At 43.5% G+C, this 19,966-nt stretch overlaps 1 protein-coding gene across 2 annotated transcripts in view; it reads right to left on the reverse strand.

Annotated features, from left to right (window-relative positions):
- The window catches only part of VPS39 (VPS39 subunit of HOPS complex), a 250,264-nt gene that overhangs the window by 150,835 nt on the left and 79,463 nt on the right, over positions 1-19,966 (reverse strand). For both annotated transcript variants that reach the window (XM_040412082.1, XM_040412081.1), the window contains exon 6: positions 8,342-8,440. In XM_040412082.1, coding sequence (XP_040268016.1) covers positions 8,342-8,440 — 99 coding nt within the window. The remainder of the gene's footprint in view (positions 1-8,341; positions 8,441-19,966) is intronic.

Below are 19,966 nucleotides of genomic sequence, written 5' to 3' on the forward strand. Positions count from 1 at the left end.
TATGGCTTTTTCAATCTAATGGGTTTTTTTTGTGTCTTATGTCATATTGTGTTTTATGTCATAATTTTTCTTTGAAGAACTGGCATTTTTTTCTGGAATTTCCCATCTCACTTTCTATAGCGAAAAAATGCAATTCAAACAAGTCTGAAGAGAAAGTGCCACTTAAGGCTACTTTCACACTAGCGTTCAGAGCGGGTCCGTCTGATGTTTCATCAGACGGATCCGCTCCTATAATGCAGACGTTTGTATCCGTTCAGAACCGATCCGTCTGCATTATAACTTAGAAAAATTTCTAAGTGTGAAAATAGCCTGAACGGATCCGTCCAGAGTTTACATTGAAAGTCAATGGGGGCGGATCCGTTTGAAGATTGAGCCATATTGTGTCATCTTCAAACGGATCCGTCCCCATTGACTTACTTTGTAAGTCTGGATGGATCCGCTTGCCTCCGCACGGCCAGGCGGACAGCCGAACGCTGCAAGCAGCGTTCAGGGGTCCACTTGCTGAGCGGAGGCTGAACGCCGCCAGACTGATGCATTCTGAGCGGATCCGCCTCCACTCAGAATGCATTAGGGCTGGACGGATGCGTTCGGGGCCGCTTGTGAGCCCCTTCAAACGGAGCTCACAAGCGGAGCCCCGAACGCTAGTGTGAAAGTAGCCTAATACACACAACATTGCTTCAACCCTACCCCAGGTATAAGTATACAGTGGGGAAAATAAGCATTTGATACACTGGTGATTTTCCAAGCTTTCCCACCTAAAAAGAATGGAGAGGTCTGTAATTTTTATCGTAGGTACACTTCAACTGTGAGAGACAGAATCTAAAAGAAAATCCAGAAAGTCAGATTGTATGATTTTTTAATAATTCATTTGTATTTTATTGCATGACATAAGTATTTGATCACCTACCAACCAACAAGAATTCTGGCTGTCTTACAGACCTGTTGGCTTTTCTTTAAGAAGCCCTCCTACTCTGCATCCATTACCTGTATTAATTTCACCTGTTTGAACTTGTTACCTATATAAAAGACACCAGTCCACACACTCAATCAATCACACTCCAACCTCTCCACCATGGCCAAAACCAAAGAACTGTCTAAGGACACCAAGGACAAAATTGTAGACCTCCACAAGGCTGGGATGGGCTACAGGACAACAGGAAAGCAGCTTGATGAAAGAGCAACAACTGTTGCCGCAATTATCAAAAAAATGGACGAAACACAAAATGACTGTCAATCTTCCTCAGTCTGGGGCTCCATGCAAGATCTCGCCTCGTGGAGTACGAATGATTCTGAGAAAGGTCAGGAATCAGCCCAGAACTACACGGGAGGACCTGGTTAATGACCTGAAGAGAGCTGGGACCACAGTCTCAAAGATTACCGTTAATAACACACTACGCCGTCATGGTCCCCCTGTTCACGCTAGCACATGTCCAGAGGAGGCATGGGAGAAGGGCATGTGGTCAGATGAGACCAAAGTAGAACTTTTTGGTAACAACTCCACTCGCCGTGTTTGCAGGAAGAAGAAGGATGAGTACAACCCCAAGAACACTGTCCTACCTATGAAGCATGGGGGTAGCAACATCATACTTTGGGGTGCTTTTCTGCAAAGGGGACAGGATGACTGCACCATATTGAAGGGAGAATGAATGGGGCCCATGTATCGTGGGATTTTGGCCAACAACCTTCTTCCCTCAGTAAGAGCATTGAAGATGGGTCGTTTCTGGGTCTTCCAGCATGATAATGGCCCGTAAAAAACACAGCCATGGCAACTAAGGAGTGGCTCCGAAAGAAGAATTACAAGGTCCTGGAGTGGCCTAGCCAGTCTCCAGACCGGAACCCAATCAAAAATCTTTGGAGGGAACTAAAACTCAAAGTAGCCCAGTGACAGCCCCAAAATCCTGGGCCAGAATTCCTGCTGCAATGTGTGCAAACTTGGTCAAGAACTACAGGAAACGCCTGACCTCTGTAATTGCAAACAAAGGTTTCTGTACCAAATATTAAGTTCTGTTTTTCCATTGTATCAAATACTTATTTCATGCAATAAAATGCTAATTATTTAGAAATCATACAATGAGATTTTCTGGATATTTTTAGATTCTGTCTCTCACAGTTGAAGTGTACCTACGACAAAAATTACAGACCTCTCCATTCTTTGTAGGTGGGAAAATTGCCAGTGTATCACAAATACTTATTTTCCCCACTGTATATACAAAGTATATTCCATGACCTGGGAAACAGTGTCAACAAATATATAGCACTGAAGTTATCTCAGATACATAGCATAGATAGTGAAGAGACAGTACAACAAAACACTTCCACACTGACTAATACCCCACCACCAACCTGATTCAAATATATGACAAATCAAAACAGTATGAGACACTTATCTCGCAGTACATTTGATTGCATACCGGGCATGTTTCAACTGTGAGAACATTCGTCTTTCTATATACCCCCTAATCCAAGTGGATAAACCAATTTAGCCATTTTTTAATTACTGGATAATGGGTGGTGCTGCCCAGGGGCACATATGCCATGGAGCAAGTTGAGCCTCTTGCCTCAGGCAGGGCCACCTAGTGGTCATCAATTATGACACAGAACTTACCCAGAATGTGAAGGAACAAGACATGGGTAAGTTGTATGTCACAGTTGGTGAGTGCTGGTGCTCACTTTCCACTCTATTAGGTGGCACCACCTCAAGTGATAGATTGGCTCTGCTAGATGGCAAGAAGGCTGGCCATTGCTTAGTGTAAATACCAAGGTAGGGATAGTGCCAGGCATCTTAACAACATCCTGCACTTCTTTAAACCCACTATATATTGCTGCCACCTTCTTACTAGGCATCTCCTTCTCTACTGCAGATCACTCCACAGGTGCATTAATAGGCAGTATTAATAAATGTCATCAGGCACGTTGAAGTCTAAAGATGCTATCCAGTGGTCCCGCTCCTAAAGTGAGATATGTTGTATGGGCAGACACCGTAGAGAGGCCTATAGTGTGCCCTCTATAGTCCTTATTCATCCACCACCACCTTGCTCCTCTTCTATGGCCTTCAAACAAAAGTTAAATGGGACATGTGTTATGTATGCATGTTATGTGTTTGTGTGCATACTTTGGTGCTTGAAAGTCTGTGAACCCTTCAGAATTTTCTATATTTCTGCTAAATTTGACTTATTTTTTATTAAACTTCTAAAGGAGTCCTAAAAGTAGATAAAGATAATCAAATCAAACAAACAACTTAAATATTACATATCTGTAAATGACAAAAGTATGTGACCGTGTAGTAGAACCTCTGTCGATCTCATACTGATGACTAGATCACAGCAGGTGCTAAAATATAAATAAAAGTCAATATTTATTACCAATATTTATTAATCTGATTCTGCAGTTTTTAGAAATACCCCATATGTGGTCCTAGGATGTTTTTCAGGCACCATTCCAGGTTTGCAGAGGCCTTTAGGTGCCAAAGCATAAGAAACATCCCCAACTAACTAATTTTGGAAAGCACTGAAGGAAATCATCTAGGTGTGTACTTAGCATTTTTGACCTCACGAATGTTTCATAGAATTTACTATAATTAGGGCATGAAACGTAAAAATGAATTATTTCCAATAAAACAGAGTTTAATTCTTAATTACACATGTGTTAAGAGCAGAAAATCAACAAACAAATTGTTATATCATTTCTCCCAAGTACAGCAATACCCCATATGTGGCCATAAGCAGCTAACTGCAGGGCTCAAAAGGGAAGTAGTGTTCTTAGTAGGGCTCAGGGCCGGTACAAGGCAGGGGCCGAAGGAGCGGGTGCCCTGGGCGCTACCATTTGCGGACAGGAGGGGGGCGCAGGTGAAGTGCCAGCCACGGCCCCCCCTACATCATGCTGTGCCCCCCCATGTGCCCCCCCAACTAAAATGACCCCCCCCCCCCCCCCAAGTGAGCAGCCGCCGCCGGGCACAGGGAGATGAGCGCTTCCATTGCGCTCATCTCCATTGTAAACTGTCTGTGCCAGCGGAGGTGCAGGGGAGAGAGAGGCGTGTCCCTTCCCTTTCCTCTGATAGGCTGCAGGCAGGCACCGAAGTGGAGGAGAGGCCCCGCCCCCTAATTACTCCTGTTTACCTTTCTAAAGCTAAAGGACCTTTGATGATGTCATCACAGGTCCTGTAAGGGAACTGCACAGTGTAAAGTGTAGTTCCCAGGTTAGAACAGTGCATCTGCCAGGACCTGTGATGACATCATCTTCAACATCACAGGTCCTGCAGAATCTAGCAAAGGAACTGCACCAAAAATGGTGTAGTTCCTAGGTTTCAAAGGTACATCTGCCAGGACCTGTGATGACATCATCACAGGTCCTTCAACCCCTAACAGCAAGTATTAAAAGTTCACAAGCAGCTCTGTATTGATCCATACAGACTGGAATGGAGAGGTAAGAGGAGGTCCTCCACTTTTCATCATTTACCCCCCCCCCCTCCATGCCCTGTTTTTACTCATTGCTCACTCATGTATACTACTTCAGACAGTTACCACTACCTCATGTACCTCACAGTGACTATAATGCATAACTGACCACATATTTCTATAAACACTGCATCTACAGTATTATACCTTCTATGTGTCACATCAATACACTGCTCTGTATATATATATATATATATATATATATATATATACACACACATACATGCACACACACTGCATATATTACACAGTATTATACATGCAATATGTACAGATATATAGTATATACCGCAGTGCACTGATATGTGAGGTATGAGGTATAATAGATGCTGTGTGTACAGATATATAGTATATACAGAAGTGTACTGATATCTGTACACACAGCATCTATTATACCTCGTACCTCACATATATAGTATATACAGAAGTGTACTGATATGTGAGGTACGAGGTATAATAGATGCAGTGTGTACAGATATATAGTATATACAGCAGTGTACTGATATGTGAGGTACGAGGTGTCAATACACTGCTGTATTTACTATATACCTGTAAAGTATTTTACTACTCTGTGTGAAACAAGCTCTCTCCTATTGATAACATGGCAGCCTCTGTACTCACTTTCACGATGAATACACTGCAGCGAGCGGCCCGGCCGGCGCGTGACTGACGTCACTTAGTAACGCTCCTGCTTCCTGAAGCTCGGCTGCAGTGCATTCATAGTGACAGTGAGTACAGAGGCTGCCATGTTATCAATAGGAGAGAGCTTGTTTTACACAGTAGTAAAATACTTTACACACAAAACCAGTAATGTGCGCAGTTTAGGACACATGAGGGGACACATAGGGCCATGAGGGGGACCAGCATAAGATGTTATATGTCTTATGCTGGCCCCCCTCATGGCCCTATGTGTCATAGCACACATCCCCTATAACAGTGCCATCCACAGATCCACCCCTTAACAGCGTCCTCCACAGATCCCCCCATAACAGCGTCCTCCACAGATCCCCCATAACTAGGGATCGACCGATATTGATTTTTTAGGGCCGATACCGATAATTAGTGAACTTTCAGGCCGATAGCCGATAATTTATACCGATATTCTGGGAATTTTCATTTTTGAGAAAAAAAAAAATTCCTACACAAATCTGCTGAAAATTAATATGTTTATTGTTAATGTGTATTTTTTGGTTTATTGTATTTTTTTTTTTTTATAAATCTTTTTCATTTATACTTAATATTTTTGTATTTTTTTTTTTTTTACTAACTTTTAGCCCCCTTAGGGACTAGAACCCTTGTCCTATTCCCCCTGATAGATCTCTATCAGGGTGAATAGGAGCTCACACTGTCCCTGCTGCTCTGTGCTTTGTGCACACAGCAGCATGGAGCTTATCATGGCAGCCAGGGCTTCAATAGCGTCCTGGCTGCCATGGTAACCGATTGGAGCCCCAGGCTTACACTGCTGGGGCTCCGATCGGAGGAGGAGGGGAGAGGGGATCCTGTGGCCACTGCCACCAATGAGTAATACTGGGTGGGGGGGGGGGGGCGCACTGCGCCACCAATGTTTTTACTATTGGCCGAGATTGGGGTGGGGGGCGCACTGCGCCACCAATGATTAATACTGGGGGGCTTGGGGGGGGGGGGCGCACTGCGCCACCAATGAAGATAAGTCTCTCAATCATTCATATACAGGAGGCGGGAGCTGGCTGCAGAATCACATAGCCGGCTCCCGACCTCTATGAGCGGTGGCTGCTCATAGAGGTCGGGAGCCGGCTATGTGATTCTGCAGCCAGCTCCCGCCTCCTGTATATGAATGAATGAAAGACTCCTCTTCATTGGTGGCGCAGCGGCCACAGCCCCTCCCCTCCTCTTGTCTTCTCTCCTGTCATTGGCGGCAGCAGCAGCACAGGGGGAGGAGACACTGCTTCCTTCTCCCCTGTGCTGCGGAGGGAACACAGAGAGCGCTGAGAGCAGCGCGTTCTGTGTTCCCAATACGTTATCGGTATATCGGCAAAATATATGCCGATACCGTTCAAAATCCTCAATATCGGCCGATAATATCGGCCAAACCGATAATCGGTCGATCCATACCCATAACAGCGCATCATCCACAGATCCCCCATAACAGCGCATCATCCACAGATCCCCCATAACAGCGCATCATCCACAGATCCCCCATAACAGCGCATCATCCACAGATCCCCCATAACAGCGCATCATCCACAGATCCCCCATAACAGAGCATCATCCACAGATCCCCCATAACAGCGCATCATCCACAGATCCCCCATAACAGCGCATCATCCACAGATCCCCCATAACAGCGCATCATCCACAGATCCCTCATAACAGCGCATCATCCACAGATCCCCCATAACAGCGCATCATCCACAGATCCCCCATAACAGCGCATCATCCACAGATCCCCCATAACAGCGCATCATCCACAGATCCCCCATAACAGCGCATCATCCACAGATCCCCCATAACAGCGCATCATCCACAGATCCCCCATAACAGCGCATCATCCACAGATCCCCCATAACAGCGCATCATCCACAGATCCCCCATAACAGCGCATCATCCACAGATCCCCCATAACAGCGCATCATCCACAGATCCCCCATAACAGCGCATCATTCACAGATCCCCCATAACAGCGCATCATCCACAGATCCCCCATAACAGCGCATCATCCACAGATCCCCCATAACGTCTTCTCTTTCGGTGATGTCATCGGCGCAGGCGCACTGAGGGAGTTCTGAGGAGACGAACCTCCTCATCTCAGAGCGCCTGCGCCGAATGAACAGAGGCGCGCGATTTTTGAAATACTGACAGGGCTGGCCGGAGGAGGAGATCCCGGCTGGCCCTGTCAATCAACACGGCGAGGGGGCGGTTTTCTGCTGCGGCTACCAGCAAGTAGACGCCCTACTTGCTGGTAGAGACCGGATTTACATATTATAAAACTTTGTTTTCTAAAGAAACGGCCGCATGAAAGTAAGTGATAAGATTATATTCTCCTATATCGCGCTATAAGGAATGTAACTATCCAAAAAAAAAAAAATGACTTTTGTGGGGTGACAGAAGCCCTTTAAACGGACATGCGGAACGGAACAACGGAAACGGACAGCACACATTGTGCTGTCCGTTTTTTTCCAGGACCCATTGAAAATGAATGGGTCCAGGTCTGGTCCAGATCTGTTCCTGAAAAAACGGAACAGATAAGGAAAGAAAAAACGGACGTGTGAATGGACCCTAATACTGACCCGGAGAATGAAGGGAACAGGTCAGTTTTACCACATAGGTCAGTGTTTCCCAACCAGCGTGCCTCCAGCTGTTGCAAAACTACAACTCCCAGCATGCCCAGACAGCCTTTGGCTGTGGGGGCATGCTGGGAGTTGTAGTTTTGCAACAGCTGGGGGCACACTGGTTGGGAAACACTGACATAGGTAACACAGTAAAGAAGAAATCCATAAAACTATAGCGCAATTGGATTTTTGTTTCCAATTCCACCTCATTTGGATTTTTTTTCCAGCTTCCCACTACATCATATGCAATATTAAATGGTGACATTATAAAGTGCAAAATGTCACGCCAATAAACAAGCCCTCATACGTCTATATGAACGCAAAAATAAAAAGTTATGGCTGTGAGAAGGCAGATAGTAAAAAACGAAAATGCAAAAAAGGGAAAACTGGCATGTCCTGCAATAATGGTGCTACAGACTGCACTCTTTTTGTATTCAAGATCGAAATAACTGACCAAACAACTGAAGTGTGAACTCAGCTTTCCCCATTTCATGAATTTTTTTTTAACATTTTATACATTTATGTTTGTCTAAAAGCATAAAAACAAAACAGGTTCCATTTACATTTGCACTTAATCACCTGAAGTTCATGAAATGAACGATCCTTCCAGTAATACAGTTGCAGTTTTCTACGTACAGCCACGCACATCTTTAGCATTTCTTCACCTGTTTTAGTATGCTGGAAAAAAAAGTGCTAACATTAAATGTCCAACCAGTATAAATTCACTTTACCAATTACAGTTGCAATAATTCAGGAGTTAGTAAGGCCTCTTGCACAGGATCGTATTTTTTTTTCCGTTTCTGTTCCTTTTTTTTGGGCGTTCCGTTTGTGGTCCGTATGCGGAACCATTCACTTCAATGGGTGTGCAAAAACAACGGAAGGTACTCCATATGCATTCCGTTTCAGTATTTCCGTTCCCTTCAAAAGATAGAATATGTCCTATTATTGCCCGCAAATCACTTTCCATTCAAGTCAATGGTTCCGCAAAAAAAACTGAATGCATAAGGAATGCATCCGTATGTCTTCTGTATCCGTTCCGTTAAGGTACTTACTGTTTAAACATTATTGTATGCTTCCGTTTCCACCAAAAAACGGATCACAAACGGAGACCAAACGAAAAAACGGAACGGCAAAACAGAACGGAAACACTACTGAAACAAAAACAAAAATGGGAAAAAACGGATCAGTTTAAAACGGACCGCTAAACCATGCGGTCGTGTGCAAGAGGCCTAAATCAAAGAAAAATGCTCCAAAACTGAAGTAAAAAAAATCCCACAAAGGAGATTCTTCATCATGTACGGAATATGTGACCAGAGTCTGATTGCCTAGGGGTCCTACAGCTGGATCCCATACCAATCATTAAAACTAGAGTTTGAATGTAGCAGTGGACACACATGCACCTTCCTGCTTCATGTAGATAGCATTTGTCACTACAATTACCCCTACTAAACCAAGAACAGTGGTGTGCGACCTGTGCAGCCTTCACTTCTGGAAGGGCGTGCCAGAAAACATAAATTGCTTACCGGTAATTGTTTTTCTTGAAACCCATGACAGCACCAATGCGTCATGGACCTCCCATCAATGACAGGAAACCTGAGGATATAAAAAGTTCACACCCCCACCACACCTCAGTGATTTACAAGGAAAAGACCCTCCGGAGGTGTGATAACACAAAAAAAAAGAGATAGACCTAAGCCAAGGAACCAAAACGGTACATTCTTACCCTAAGCTAAATTGGGGTATAATTAATTTCAAGAATAAGCCCCATTAAATAAAAGGGTTGGGTAATCTGAGATAAGGAAGCCTCAACACTCTCTGCCCATGTAGTAGCTACTGCCCTTGTTGAGTGAGCCCCAAACCATTCCGTAATGGGCAGACCTCCCACCGAATATGCACAAGATATGGCTGATTTAACCCATCTTGCAATCAAGGCAATGGAAGCTTTCTTTCCCTTACCAGATCCCTGAAACTGGATCAGGAGATTTTCATCTATTCTTCAATCCTTAGTGGACTGCAGGTAAGTGATTAAACATCTTCTAACATTTTTGCCTTCCTCTGGATCAACTTGCAGGATAACAGGCTGAACTGGATGGACAAATGTCTTTTTTTGGCCTTATGTACTATGTTACTATGTAACATCTAGACAGTGAAAATTTAGTTCTCTAGAATTATTGGGATTAACACAAAAAAAGGTAGAATTATGTTCTGGTTTCTGTGGAAGTCAGAAACCACCTTAGACAAGAAAAAGGGTAAAGGCCTTAAAAAGACTTTATCTTTCAAAATATTTGTATAAGGAGGGAAAGCTGAAACGGCCTGGATCTCCAAAACTCGTCTAACAGACGTGATAGCTAACAAAAAGGCAATTTTTAAAGTGATCGGTACTTATTAGGTTCAAATGAGGAATGAGTCAAGGCAGATAATACTAAATTTAAATCCCATGGGGGAGACAGAGGTCTCAAAGAGGGCTGTAATCTGGAGGCTGCTGATAAGAACCTTTTTATCCAAGAGTGATCTGCTAGTCTACCATCATAGAAATAACTCAGGGCCGCTACTTGGACTTTTAGGTTGGGTTCACACGGGCGTCACGTTTTGGCTCAGGATGCGTCACGGGTGCATTGCGGCAAACCTGCGCGAGTAGGTACCCAATTGCACTTCAGTTTTGACTGCGATTGCGTTCTGTTGTTCAGTTTTTATCGCGCGAGTGCAATGCGCTTTGCTCGCGCGTGATAAAAAGCTGAATGTGGTACCCAGACCCGAACTTCTTCACTGAAGTTCAGGTTTGGGTTCGGTGTTGTGTAGATGTAATTATTTTCCCTTATAACATGGTTATAAGGGAAAATAATAGCATTATTTAATACAGAATGCTTAGTAGAAGGTCAATTGATGGTTAAAAAAATAAAAATAAATTACCTCACCTCCTCCAATTGATCGCATAGCTGCCGGTCTCCTGTTCTTTCTTCAGGACCTGTCAAAGGACCTGTGGTGACGTCACTGAGCTAATCACATGGTACAATCACATGATCCATCACCACTGTGATGGACCATGTGACTGGACCATGTGATGTGACGTCACCACAGGTCCTTTAGCCGGCAGCTCATGATTAAAGAAGTAAGAAGAGATCCTGATCAAGAGGAGGAGGTGAGTTATTATTTTTTTTTTTTTAACCCTCAATTGACCTTCTACTAAGCATTCTGTATTAAAGAATGCTATTATTTAACCTTATAACCATGTTATAAGGGAAAATAATACAGTGAATAGACTGTCATCTTAGCAACCATACGTGAAAATCGCACCGCATCTGCACTTGCTTGCGATTTTCACGCAGCCCCATTCACTTCTATGGGGCCTGCGTTGCATGATAAACGCACAATATAGAGCATGCTGCGATTTTCACGCAACGCACAAGTGATGCGTGAAAATCAACGCTCATGTGCACAGCGCCATAGAAGTGAATGGGTCTGGATTCAGTGCGGCTGCAAGGCGTTCACCTCACACATTGCACCCGTGCGGAAATCTCGCCCGTGTGAACCCAGCCTTAGAGTTGTACTTTTTAGATTCTTGTCCAGGCCTGCTTGCAAGAAATTTACTAGGTCAGGCACACAAGGTGCCTGCAAGGGGTCCTGACCTTCCCAAAAATTTTGTGAAAGTATCCCAAACTTTAAACATACTTTTTAGCTGTGACTTCGTTCCTGCTCGCCGGTAAAGTGGAAACTACCTCATTCGACAAGCCCCTCCTTGCCCATATTATACTTTCAATTTCCAGGCTGCTAGTTGTAGTAGATCTGGTCTGGGGCTGACAAACTGGACCCTGATGCAGAAGGTTGTCCCACACTGGAAGCGTCTATGGGGGTTCCACCGCTAGGTTTTGTAACATTGAGAACCAAGCTCTTTTGGGCCATCTTGGAGCTATTAAAATTATAGAAGCCCTCTCCTGGATAACTTTCTTAAGGTCTTTGGGAATGAGTTAATACGGAGTGCCGGCATATCCGAACTCCTGATGCCATGAATGGGTTAAAGCGTCTATCCCCATTGGGAAGTCCATTCTGTTGAGAGAGAAAAAAATCTGTCTACCTTCTTGTATTCTCTCATTGCAAAGAGATCTATAGTTGGTAGTAGCGTTGCACCGGGTATCGAATTACCATCTTTTGTACCAGTATCTACTGCACAGCCTAGTATCAGAGAACATGGAGCGTGCTACTCTCAGCGAGCGCCATGTTCCGTCAGCAGCACAGGGGAGAAGGAGTCTCTCCCACCCCCCTGTGCCACTGCCACCAATGAGGAGAGAGAGGGGCGGAGGAGGGGAGGGGCTGTGGCCACTGTGCCACCAATGAAGATAACTAAACCATTAATACAAATACAGAAAGCAGGTGCCGGCGGCAGAATCACTTAGCCGGCACCCGATCTCTATGACAGGGAGCTGCGATCAGCGGCAGTAAAACCCTCAGGTGCCGCACCTGAAGGGTTAACTGACGCTGATCACAGCTCCCTATTATAGAGGTCAGGTGCCGGCTATGTGATTCTGCCGCCGGCACCCACTTCCTGTATTTGTATTAATGGTTTAAAAACCTCCTCTAGTATTGAATCATTGGTGGCAGTGGCCACAGGGTCACCTCCCCCCCTCTTCATTGGTGGTGCAGTGGCAGTTCTGATTGGAGCCCCAGCAGAGTAATCCTGGGGCTCCGATCGGTTACCATGGCAGCCAGGACGCTACTGAAGCCCTGGCTGCCATGGTCAGCTCCCTGCTGCTGTGTGCACAAAGCACAGGGCAGCAGAGACAGTGTAAAGTCCTATTCACCCTAATAGAGCTCTATTAGGGTGAATAGGACAAGGGATCAAAAGATCCTAGGTTCTAGTCCCTAAGGTAGGAAATCGTTATTGAATGAAAAGTAAAAAAAAAAACTAAAAAAAAAATATTAAAAGCATAAAATCACCCACTTTTACATATAAAATATATACACAATAAAAAAACTTATTACATAAGCCACGTCCGAAAAGTCCAAACTATTAAAATATTTTTAAAAAATCTCCTATGCAGTGAACGCCGTAACAGAAAAGAAAAAAAAATGTGCGATTCGCCATTTTAGTCACCTTGTCCCCTGAAAAATAGGATAGGACTGTTCGATTATGCGCCGGATGTTCTATAAAATGCAGAATGCACGTGGTTTTTTTTCCACATGGTATCTAGTATCGCAATACTTTTTTATGGTATTGAAATCGATTTAAAATTTTGGTAGACCCCGCTTCTGTACTATAAGCTGGAGAACTGAACTGAAATCAGCCAGGGAATTGTCCTTCCCTCTGAGGTGAACTGCTCTGAGAATGAACTGGTTCCATTCTGCAATTTGAAAAATCTCCTGGGATAACAGCAACAGAACCCCATTTCTCGTGCTCCCCTGGTGATTTATACAAGACAATGCCGTTGTATTGTCTGAATATATTATTATCGTTCCTTCTGCCAACGTCGATGGGATTTTTAAAATAGCTTCTTTTATTGCCCTTTATTCTTTGTAGTTTGAAGAACAGATTCTGAATTGAATGCTCCATCTTCCCTGCCAGAAAACTCCCCCTGAATGGGCTCCCAATCCCTAAGGGGTTGCGTCCATGGTGATAGATATTGGATTCTGAGACACCCAAGGGGATCCCCTGGATAAACTCGTTGGGTTTTTCCACCACAGTAATAAAATCCTTGCTACTGAACTTAGATAAAAGTTGTAGTCCAAGGATAAGGGAGAACCATCCCAGTTCTTTAGGATGTCCTCCTGCAATGGTCTTGAATGAAACTGAGCATAGGTTACTGCCGGGATAGTGGATGTCATTAAACCTAGTACTGACATAGCCTGTCCCAGGGAACACACATAACTGAGAAAGCGATCCTGTATCCCATCAATGACATCAACTTCTGTTCTGGAAGGAAACATGTTTCTGGGAATCTAGTAGTTTCCCCAAAAAACGCATCTCTGAGAAGGAAGTAACTTGGATTTTTTCCAATTTATCTTCCATCCCAATGATTCCAGAATTACGCACAACTGATCTATCTGCAGCTTCAAAGACTATTCTGTCTGGGAAATTATTAAAAAGTCGTCAACATAAGTGACTAGAGTGATTTCTTTTAATGTTACGAAGGCTGCTACCTCCACTATAATCTTGGTAAAAACTCGAGGCGCCTGTGATCTTCCAAAGGGAAGGGGGCTTTGTATCGCAGATGACGAAGAGAGCCCTGAACCCAAACCGCCATTCTCAAAAACCTTTGGGAGCTGACACTGATCGAAACATGACAGTATGCCTCCTCCAGATCTATACTTGCCATCCAACAGTTCTGGGAGAGGAGATTCATCTTTCTTTTCTGGGTGTCTGAACCTCTGTTTACTTTGAAAATTTCTAGACCTTCTGAACCCACTTAATTTCTGAGGTACTGGGAATCCCTATTTTGTGTCGAAAGCTTTTTCTAGAATGTCATCCAAGGAAGATCCAAATAGCCTCTGACCCTCACATGGTAGGGAACAAAGCCTAGCTTTGGAACCCTGGTCGCCCTTCCAAGATTTAAGCAGATAGCCCACCTAGCAGCGTTAGATAAAGCAGCTGATCTAGCTGAAAATCTAACAACATCAGAAGAAGCATCTGCCAAAAAATCTGCCGCTTTAATAAATGTTGAAAGGGAGGACAAAAGTTTCTCTCTGGGGGTTTTATCTTTAATATGGGACTGCAATTTTTAATATGCGACTGCAATTGCCCTAACCAGAGGTTTAAAGACCTAGATACCCAAGAAGCAGCAATACTAGGCCTAAAGCTAGTAGAAGTGATCACTAAGAACCCCTAAGTCATCAAAGGGAAGTGCCAATCTTTTTGCAATTTTTGCCACCAGGGCATATACAGGGTGGGCCATTTATATGGATACACCTTAATAAAATGGGAATGATTGGTGATATTAACTTCCTGTTTGTGGCACATTAGTATATGTGAGGGGGAAACTTTTCAAGATGGGTGGTGACCATGGCGGCCATTTTGAAGTCGGCCATTTTGAATCCAACTTTTGTTTTTTCAATAGGAAGAGGGTCATGTGACACATCAAACTTATTGGGAATTTCACAAGAAAAACAATGGTGTGCTTGGTTTTAACGTAACTTTATTCTTTCATGAGTTATTTATAAGTTTCTCTTTGTTTACAGCCATTGACATGTCGCCGAGGTTAACACGTGAGGAGCGGATAGAAATTGTGTTGATGTCTGGTGAACGCAGTAACCGGGTCATTGCAGCAGATTTCAATGCAAGACACCCTACGAGACCACCCATCTCCCATGCTACAGTTAGCAAACTGCTTGCTAAGTTTCGTGAAACTGGTTCAGTGTTGGATTTGCCAAAATGTGGACGCATGAAATCTGTCTCTAATGAAGAAACATCAGTGGCTGTCCTAGCTTCATTCAGCAAGAGCCCACAGCGTAGCACTCGCCGTATGTCACTGGAGAGTGGCATTAGTCGTACATCCCTTCGGCGGATATTAGCTACTCACAAATGGCACCCTTACAAACTCCAGCTACTGCAGCATCTCAACAAGGATGACCCAGATCGGCGCACTGAATTTGCAGAATGGGCAAAACAAAAATTGGAACAGGACCCGCAGTTTACTCAGAAGATTTTGTTCAGTGATGAGGCAAACTTTTATGTAAATGGTGAAGTTAACAAACAAAACCACCGCTATTGGTCTGACACTAACCCACATTGGATAGATCCCTCTAAGACTGTTGGGACAAAAAAAATGATGGTATGGTGTGGTATATGGGGTACAAAGATAGTGGGGCCATTCTTCATCAATGGAAACCTCAAGGCCACTGGATATGCGAAATTGCTACATGATGATGTGTTTCCCTCTTTATGCACTGAAGCTGGCACGTTCCCCGAGTTTTTCCAGCAAGATGGTGCACCACCACATTATGGGTGTCAGGTCCGAGCATTCCTAGATGAACAGTTTTCTGGAAAGTGGATTGGTCGCCGTGGGCCAGTTGAATGGCCCCCAAGGTCTCCCGATCTGACCCCCTTAGACTTTTATCTTTGGGGTCATCTGAAGGCAATTGTCTATGCTGTGAAGATACGAGATGTGCAGCACCTGAAACTACGGATACTGGAAGCCTGTGCTAGCATTTCTCCTGCGGTGTTGCTATCAGTGTGTGAAGAGTGGGAGAAGAGGGTTGCATTGGCAATCCAACACAATGGGCAGCACATTGAACACATTTTATAAGTGGTCAGAAACTTGTAAATAACTCATGAAAGAATAAAGTTACGTTAAAACCAAGCACACCATCTGTGTTCCCATTTAAATGGCCATCGGCGGGGATTAAATACCTAGGTGTTAAGCTCTCGGCGGACTTATCCGCGCTTTTTAAGTTAAACTTTGCCCCGCTTTTGCGAAGTTTCCAGAAAGACTTGGACTCTTGGCATCGTCGAGACTTTTCTTGGTTCGGCAGAGTCAGTATTTTGAAAATGAATCTACTACCTAAATTGCTTTACCTCCTGCAGACCATACCCATTCGGCTGCCGCTCACTTTTTGGCCGCAAATAAGACGCTGCTTCACGCGCTTTGTATGGGCCCCGGGCAGACCGTGGATAAAATGTGAGGTCTTGACTCGGTCTAAAGAGCTGGGGGGTGTTGGTTTGCCGGAATGTAAGCTATATTATTATTCTGCGGTATACGCCAGGCTTCTGGATATGTTGCAATCGGAATCTAGTAAATTATGGGTCCATATAGCACGCAGATCCTCTTCACACGCGCTCGCGGTTCTTCCTTGGCTATTTGGCAAGCCTGGCTTTAAAGCCCCCCCCCCCCACTGTCTTTCACGACCAGTCACACGCTCACGACGATTGCGTCCATTAATCGCTGTACACTCCTCATTGACACAACTGGCCCTCTGACGCCGATCACCGATAACCCGGCTTTCCGACCAGGACACTCCTCTGGGCCCTTCCTTACTGGTAGCAAACTGCGCCCCCTTCGGTTCTGTGATGTCATCACAACCTCAGGACTGAAGCACTTAAGCCAATTGATAGAGCCTTCTCATATACACCCCAGGCATAACTTTGAGTATCTACAACTCCAACATTTTTACTCTTCCATACGTCCCACCCACACCTTGAGCAGGAGCCTTACAGTGTTTGAACAGATGTGCCTAGCTCCCTCTGCAGTCCTCCGGGACATTTCTACCATGTATAACTTGCTTGCTCTCCAGACTTCTGACCAACTCCCTTCCTTCTTCCACGCCTGGAATCGTGACCTAGAGAATGGCCTCAACTCTTCTCAATGGAAGCGGGCTTTCCTTCTCTCTCATAAAGCTGTAATTTCCACTAAAGGCGCAGGAAACGAATTATAAAGTTCTCTCCAGGTGGTACAGAGTGCCGTCTTTGCTTCACAAATGGTTTCCGTCTGTTTCAGATCGTTGCTGGAGGTGTCACACCGATGAAGGCACTTTGTTGCACATTTGGTGGCACTGTACCGTCCTGCAACCTTATTGGAACTTTGTGCATAGCATTATACGAGAAGTAACGGGAATTCCCATCCCCAACACTCCTGAAGCACTTCTGTTTATTTTTGATTTGACTATTCCTGCCTTTAAGGTCTCGCTCCTTAAGTATATGTTACAGGCTGCAAAAACGGTCATCCCTCACCACTGGAAATCACCTACACCTCCCTCCCCGGAGGAATGGTTTGAGGAAATTGCTCTACACCAGCGGATGGAGGATCTTATCTGTGTCTCCCCCCTGGACACATCTCGATTTGTTCGCACCTGGGGCCCTTGGGAAACTTTCCGGGGGTCAGATGAGTTTCGTAATGCCCGTCTGTGACGTACAGGTCTTTAACCCCGCCTTTCCCCACCTCCCGCTTCCCCTGCTCCTTCCTTCCTTGTGTTTGGTCTTTCGTTATGTGTCCCCCCTTCTGTTGTGTGTATGTCTTACTAGGGTTAGACCCCTATAGCCTTCTCTGTCCCACATGATCTATTTACTTCTTTTACTCATATACTGGCGCGTGTTTGTAGTGCCCTTTCATGTGGGAAGATATACCTTAATGCCTTTTACTTCTGGAGGCTACTCCGTGCTGCTCATGGCATTGTAAGACATTGTAATTTGTTGTTCTTTGTATACCACATCTACTTATTTGAAAATCTCAATAAAAACCTTGAATGAGAAAAAAATAAAAAATAAAAACACAAGCACACCATTGTTTTTCTTGTGAAATTCCCAATAGGTTTGATGTGTCACATGACCCTTTTTCCTATTGAAAAAAACAAAAGTTGGATTCAAAATGGCCGACTTCAAAATGGCCGTCATGGTCACCACCCATCTTGAAAAGTTTCCCACCTCACATATACTAATGTGCCACAAACAGGAAGTTAATATCACCAACCATTCCCATTTTATTAAGATGTATCCATATAAATGGCCCACCCTGTACATTAGGTGCTTTATCACAGACTAAAGACACTTCATCAAAAGGATATTTTCTTTTAATTGTATAAGGAACAAAAAATTTACGATCTGGATTCCTCCTTTCTTTTTTTAATTAAGGCCTCCATATTTGTATGAACAGGAAAAACTGTATGCTTTTTGGGTGCTAATCCTTCAAAAAGTTGGTCGGCATTGGATTTCTGCTGCTTAACATCCTCCAATTCCAATGTCGCTCTCACTGCCTTTAATAATGGCTCTGTAACTTCAGTAGGAAAAAGTGCTCTGCCTGCTTCATCGTCAGAAAAATAGGAATTACTCCCCAAATCGCTAGATGAATCAAAATTCCATTTATCTTCATCTGAAATATATGAATCGGAATCCACATTCTGTCTAGTGCCACATGCGGATTGAGGAATAAGCTGTTTTAGGGGTTAACCCCTTAAGGACTCAGCCCTATTTCACCTTAAGGACTTGGCCATTTTTTGCAAATCTGACCAGTGTCACTTTAAGTGCTGATAACTTTAAAACGCTTTGACTTATCCAGGCCATTCCGAGATTGTTTTTTGGTCACATATTGTACTTCATGATACTGGTAAAATGAAGTAAAAAAATAAAAATAAATTATTTTTCAAAAAATATGAAATTTATCAAAAATTTGTAAAAAATTTCTAATTTCCAAGTTTCAATTTCTCTACTTCTATAATACTTCTATAATATATAGTAATACCTCTTACATTCCCCATATGTCTACTTCATGTTTGGATCATTTTGGGAATGATATTTTATTTTTTGGGGACGTTACAAGGCTTAGAAGTTTAGAAGCAAATCTTCAGAAATTTTCAAAAACCCAATTTTTAGGGACCACTTTTCGGGGCTTACATAATAGAAACCACCCAAAAATGCAAGGGTTCACATACTTTTTCCCACCTGCACTGTGAATGTTTACATGGTGTGTTCAATAAAAACATGGTAACATTTATTCTTTGTGTGTTATTAGTTTAAGCAGACTGTGATTGTCTATTGTTGTGAAGATCAGATCACATTTTATGACCAATTTGTGCAAAAATCCATATCATTCCAAAGGGTTCACATACTTTTTCTTGCAACTGTGTATATATATATATATATATATATATATCACACACACAGTGGATATAAAAAGTCTACACACCCCTAAAATGTCAGGTTTCTGTGATGTCAAAAAAAATTAGACAAAGATAAATCATTTCAGAACTTTTTCCCCCTTTTAATGTAACACTCAATTGAAAAACAAACTGAAATCTTTTAGGTAGAGGGAAGAAAAAAATAAAAATATGGTTGCATAAGTGTGCACACCCTTAAACTAATACTTTGTACTTTGTTGAAGCACCTTTTGATTTTATTACAGCACACTTTATTACAGTCTTTTGGGGTATGAGTCTATTAGCATGGCACATTTTGACCACTCTTCTTTGACCACTCTTTCTGCTGGGCCATTCCAAAACTTTAATCTTCTTCTGGTGAATCCATTCCTTTGTTGCTTTGGATGTATGCTTTGGGTCGTTGTCATGCTGAAAGATGAAGTTCCTCTTCATGTTTAGCTTTCTAGCAGAAGCCTGATGGTTTTGTGTCAATATTGACTGGTATTTGGAACTGTTCATAATTCCCTCTAGCTTAACTAAGGCCCCAGTTCCAGCTGAAGAAAAACAGCCCCAAAGCATGATGCTGCCACCACCATGCTTCACTGTGGGTATGGTGTTCTTTTGGTGATGTGCAGTGTTTTTGCACCAAAC

This window comes from Bufo bufo, chromosome 11, assembly GCF_905171765.1.
Source record: "Bufo bufo chromosome 11, aBufBuf1.1, whole genome shotgun sequence".
Taxonomy (NCBI): domain Eukaryota; kingdom Metazoa; phylum Chordata; class Amphibia; order Anura; family Bufonidae; genus Bufo; species Bufo bufo.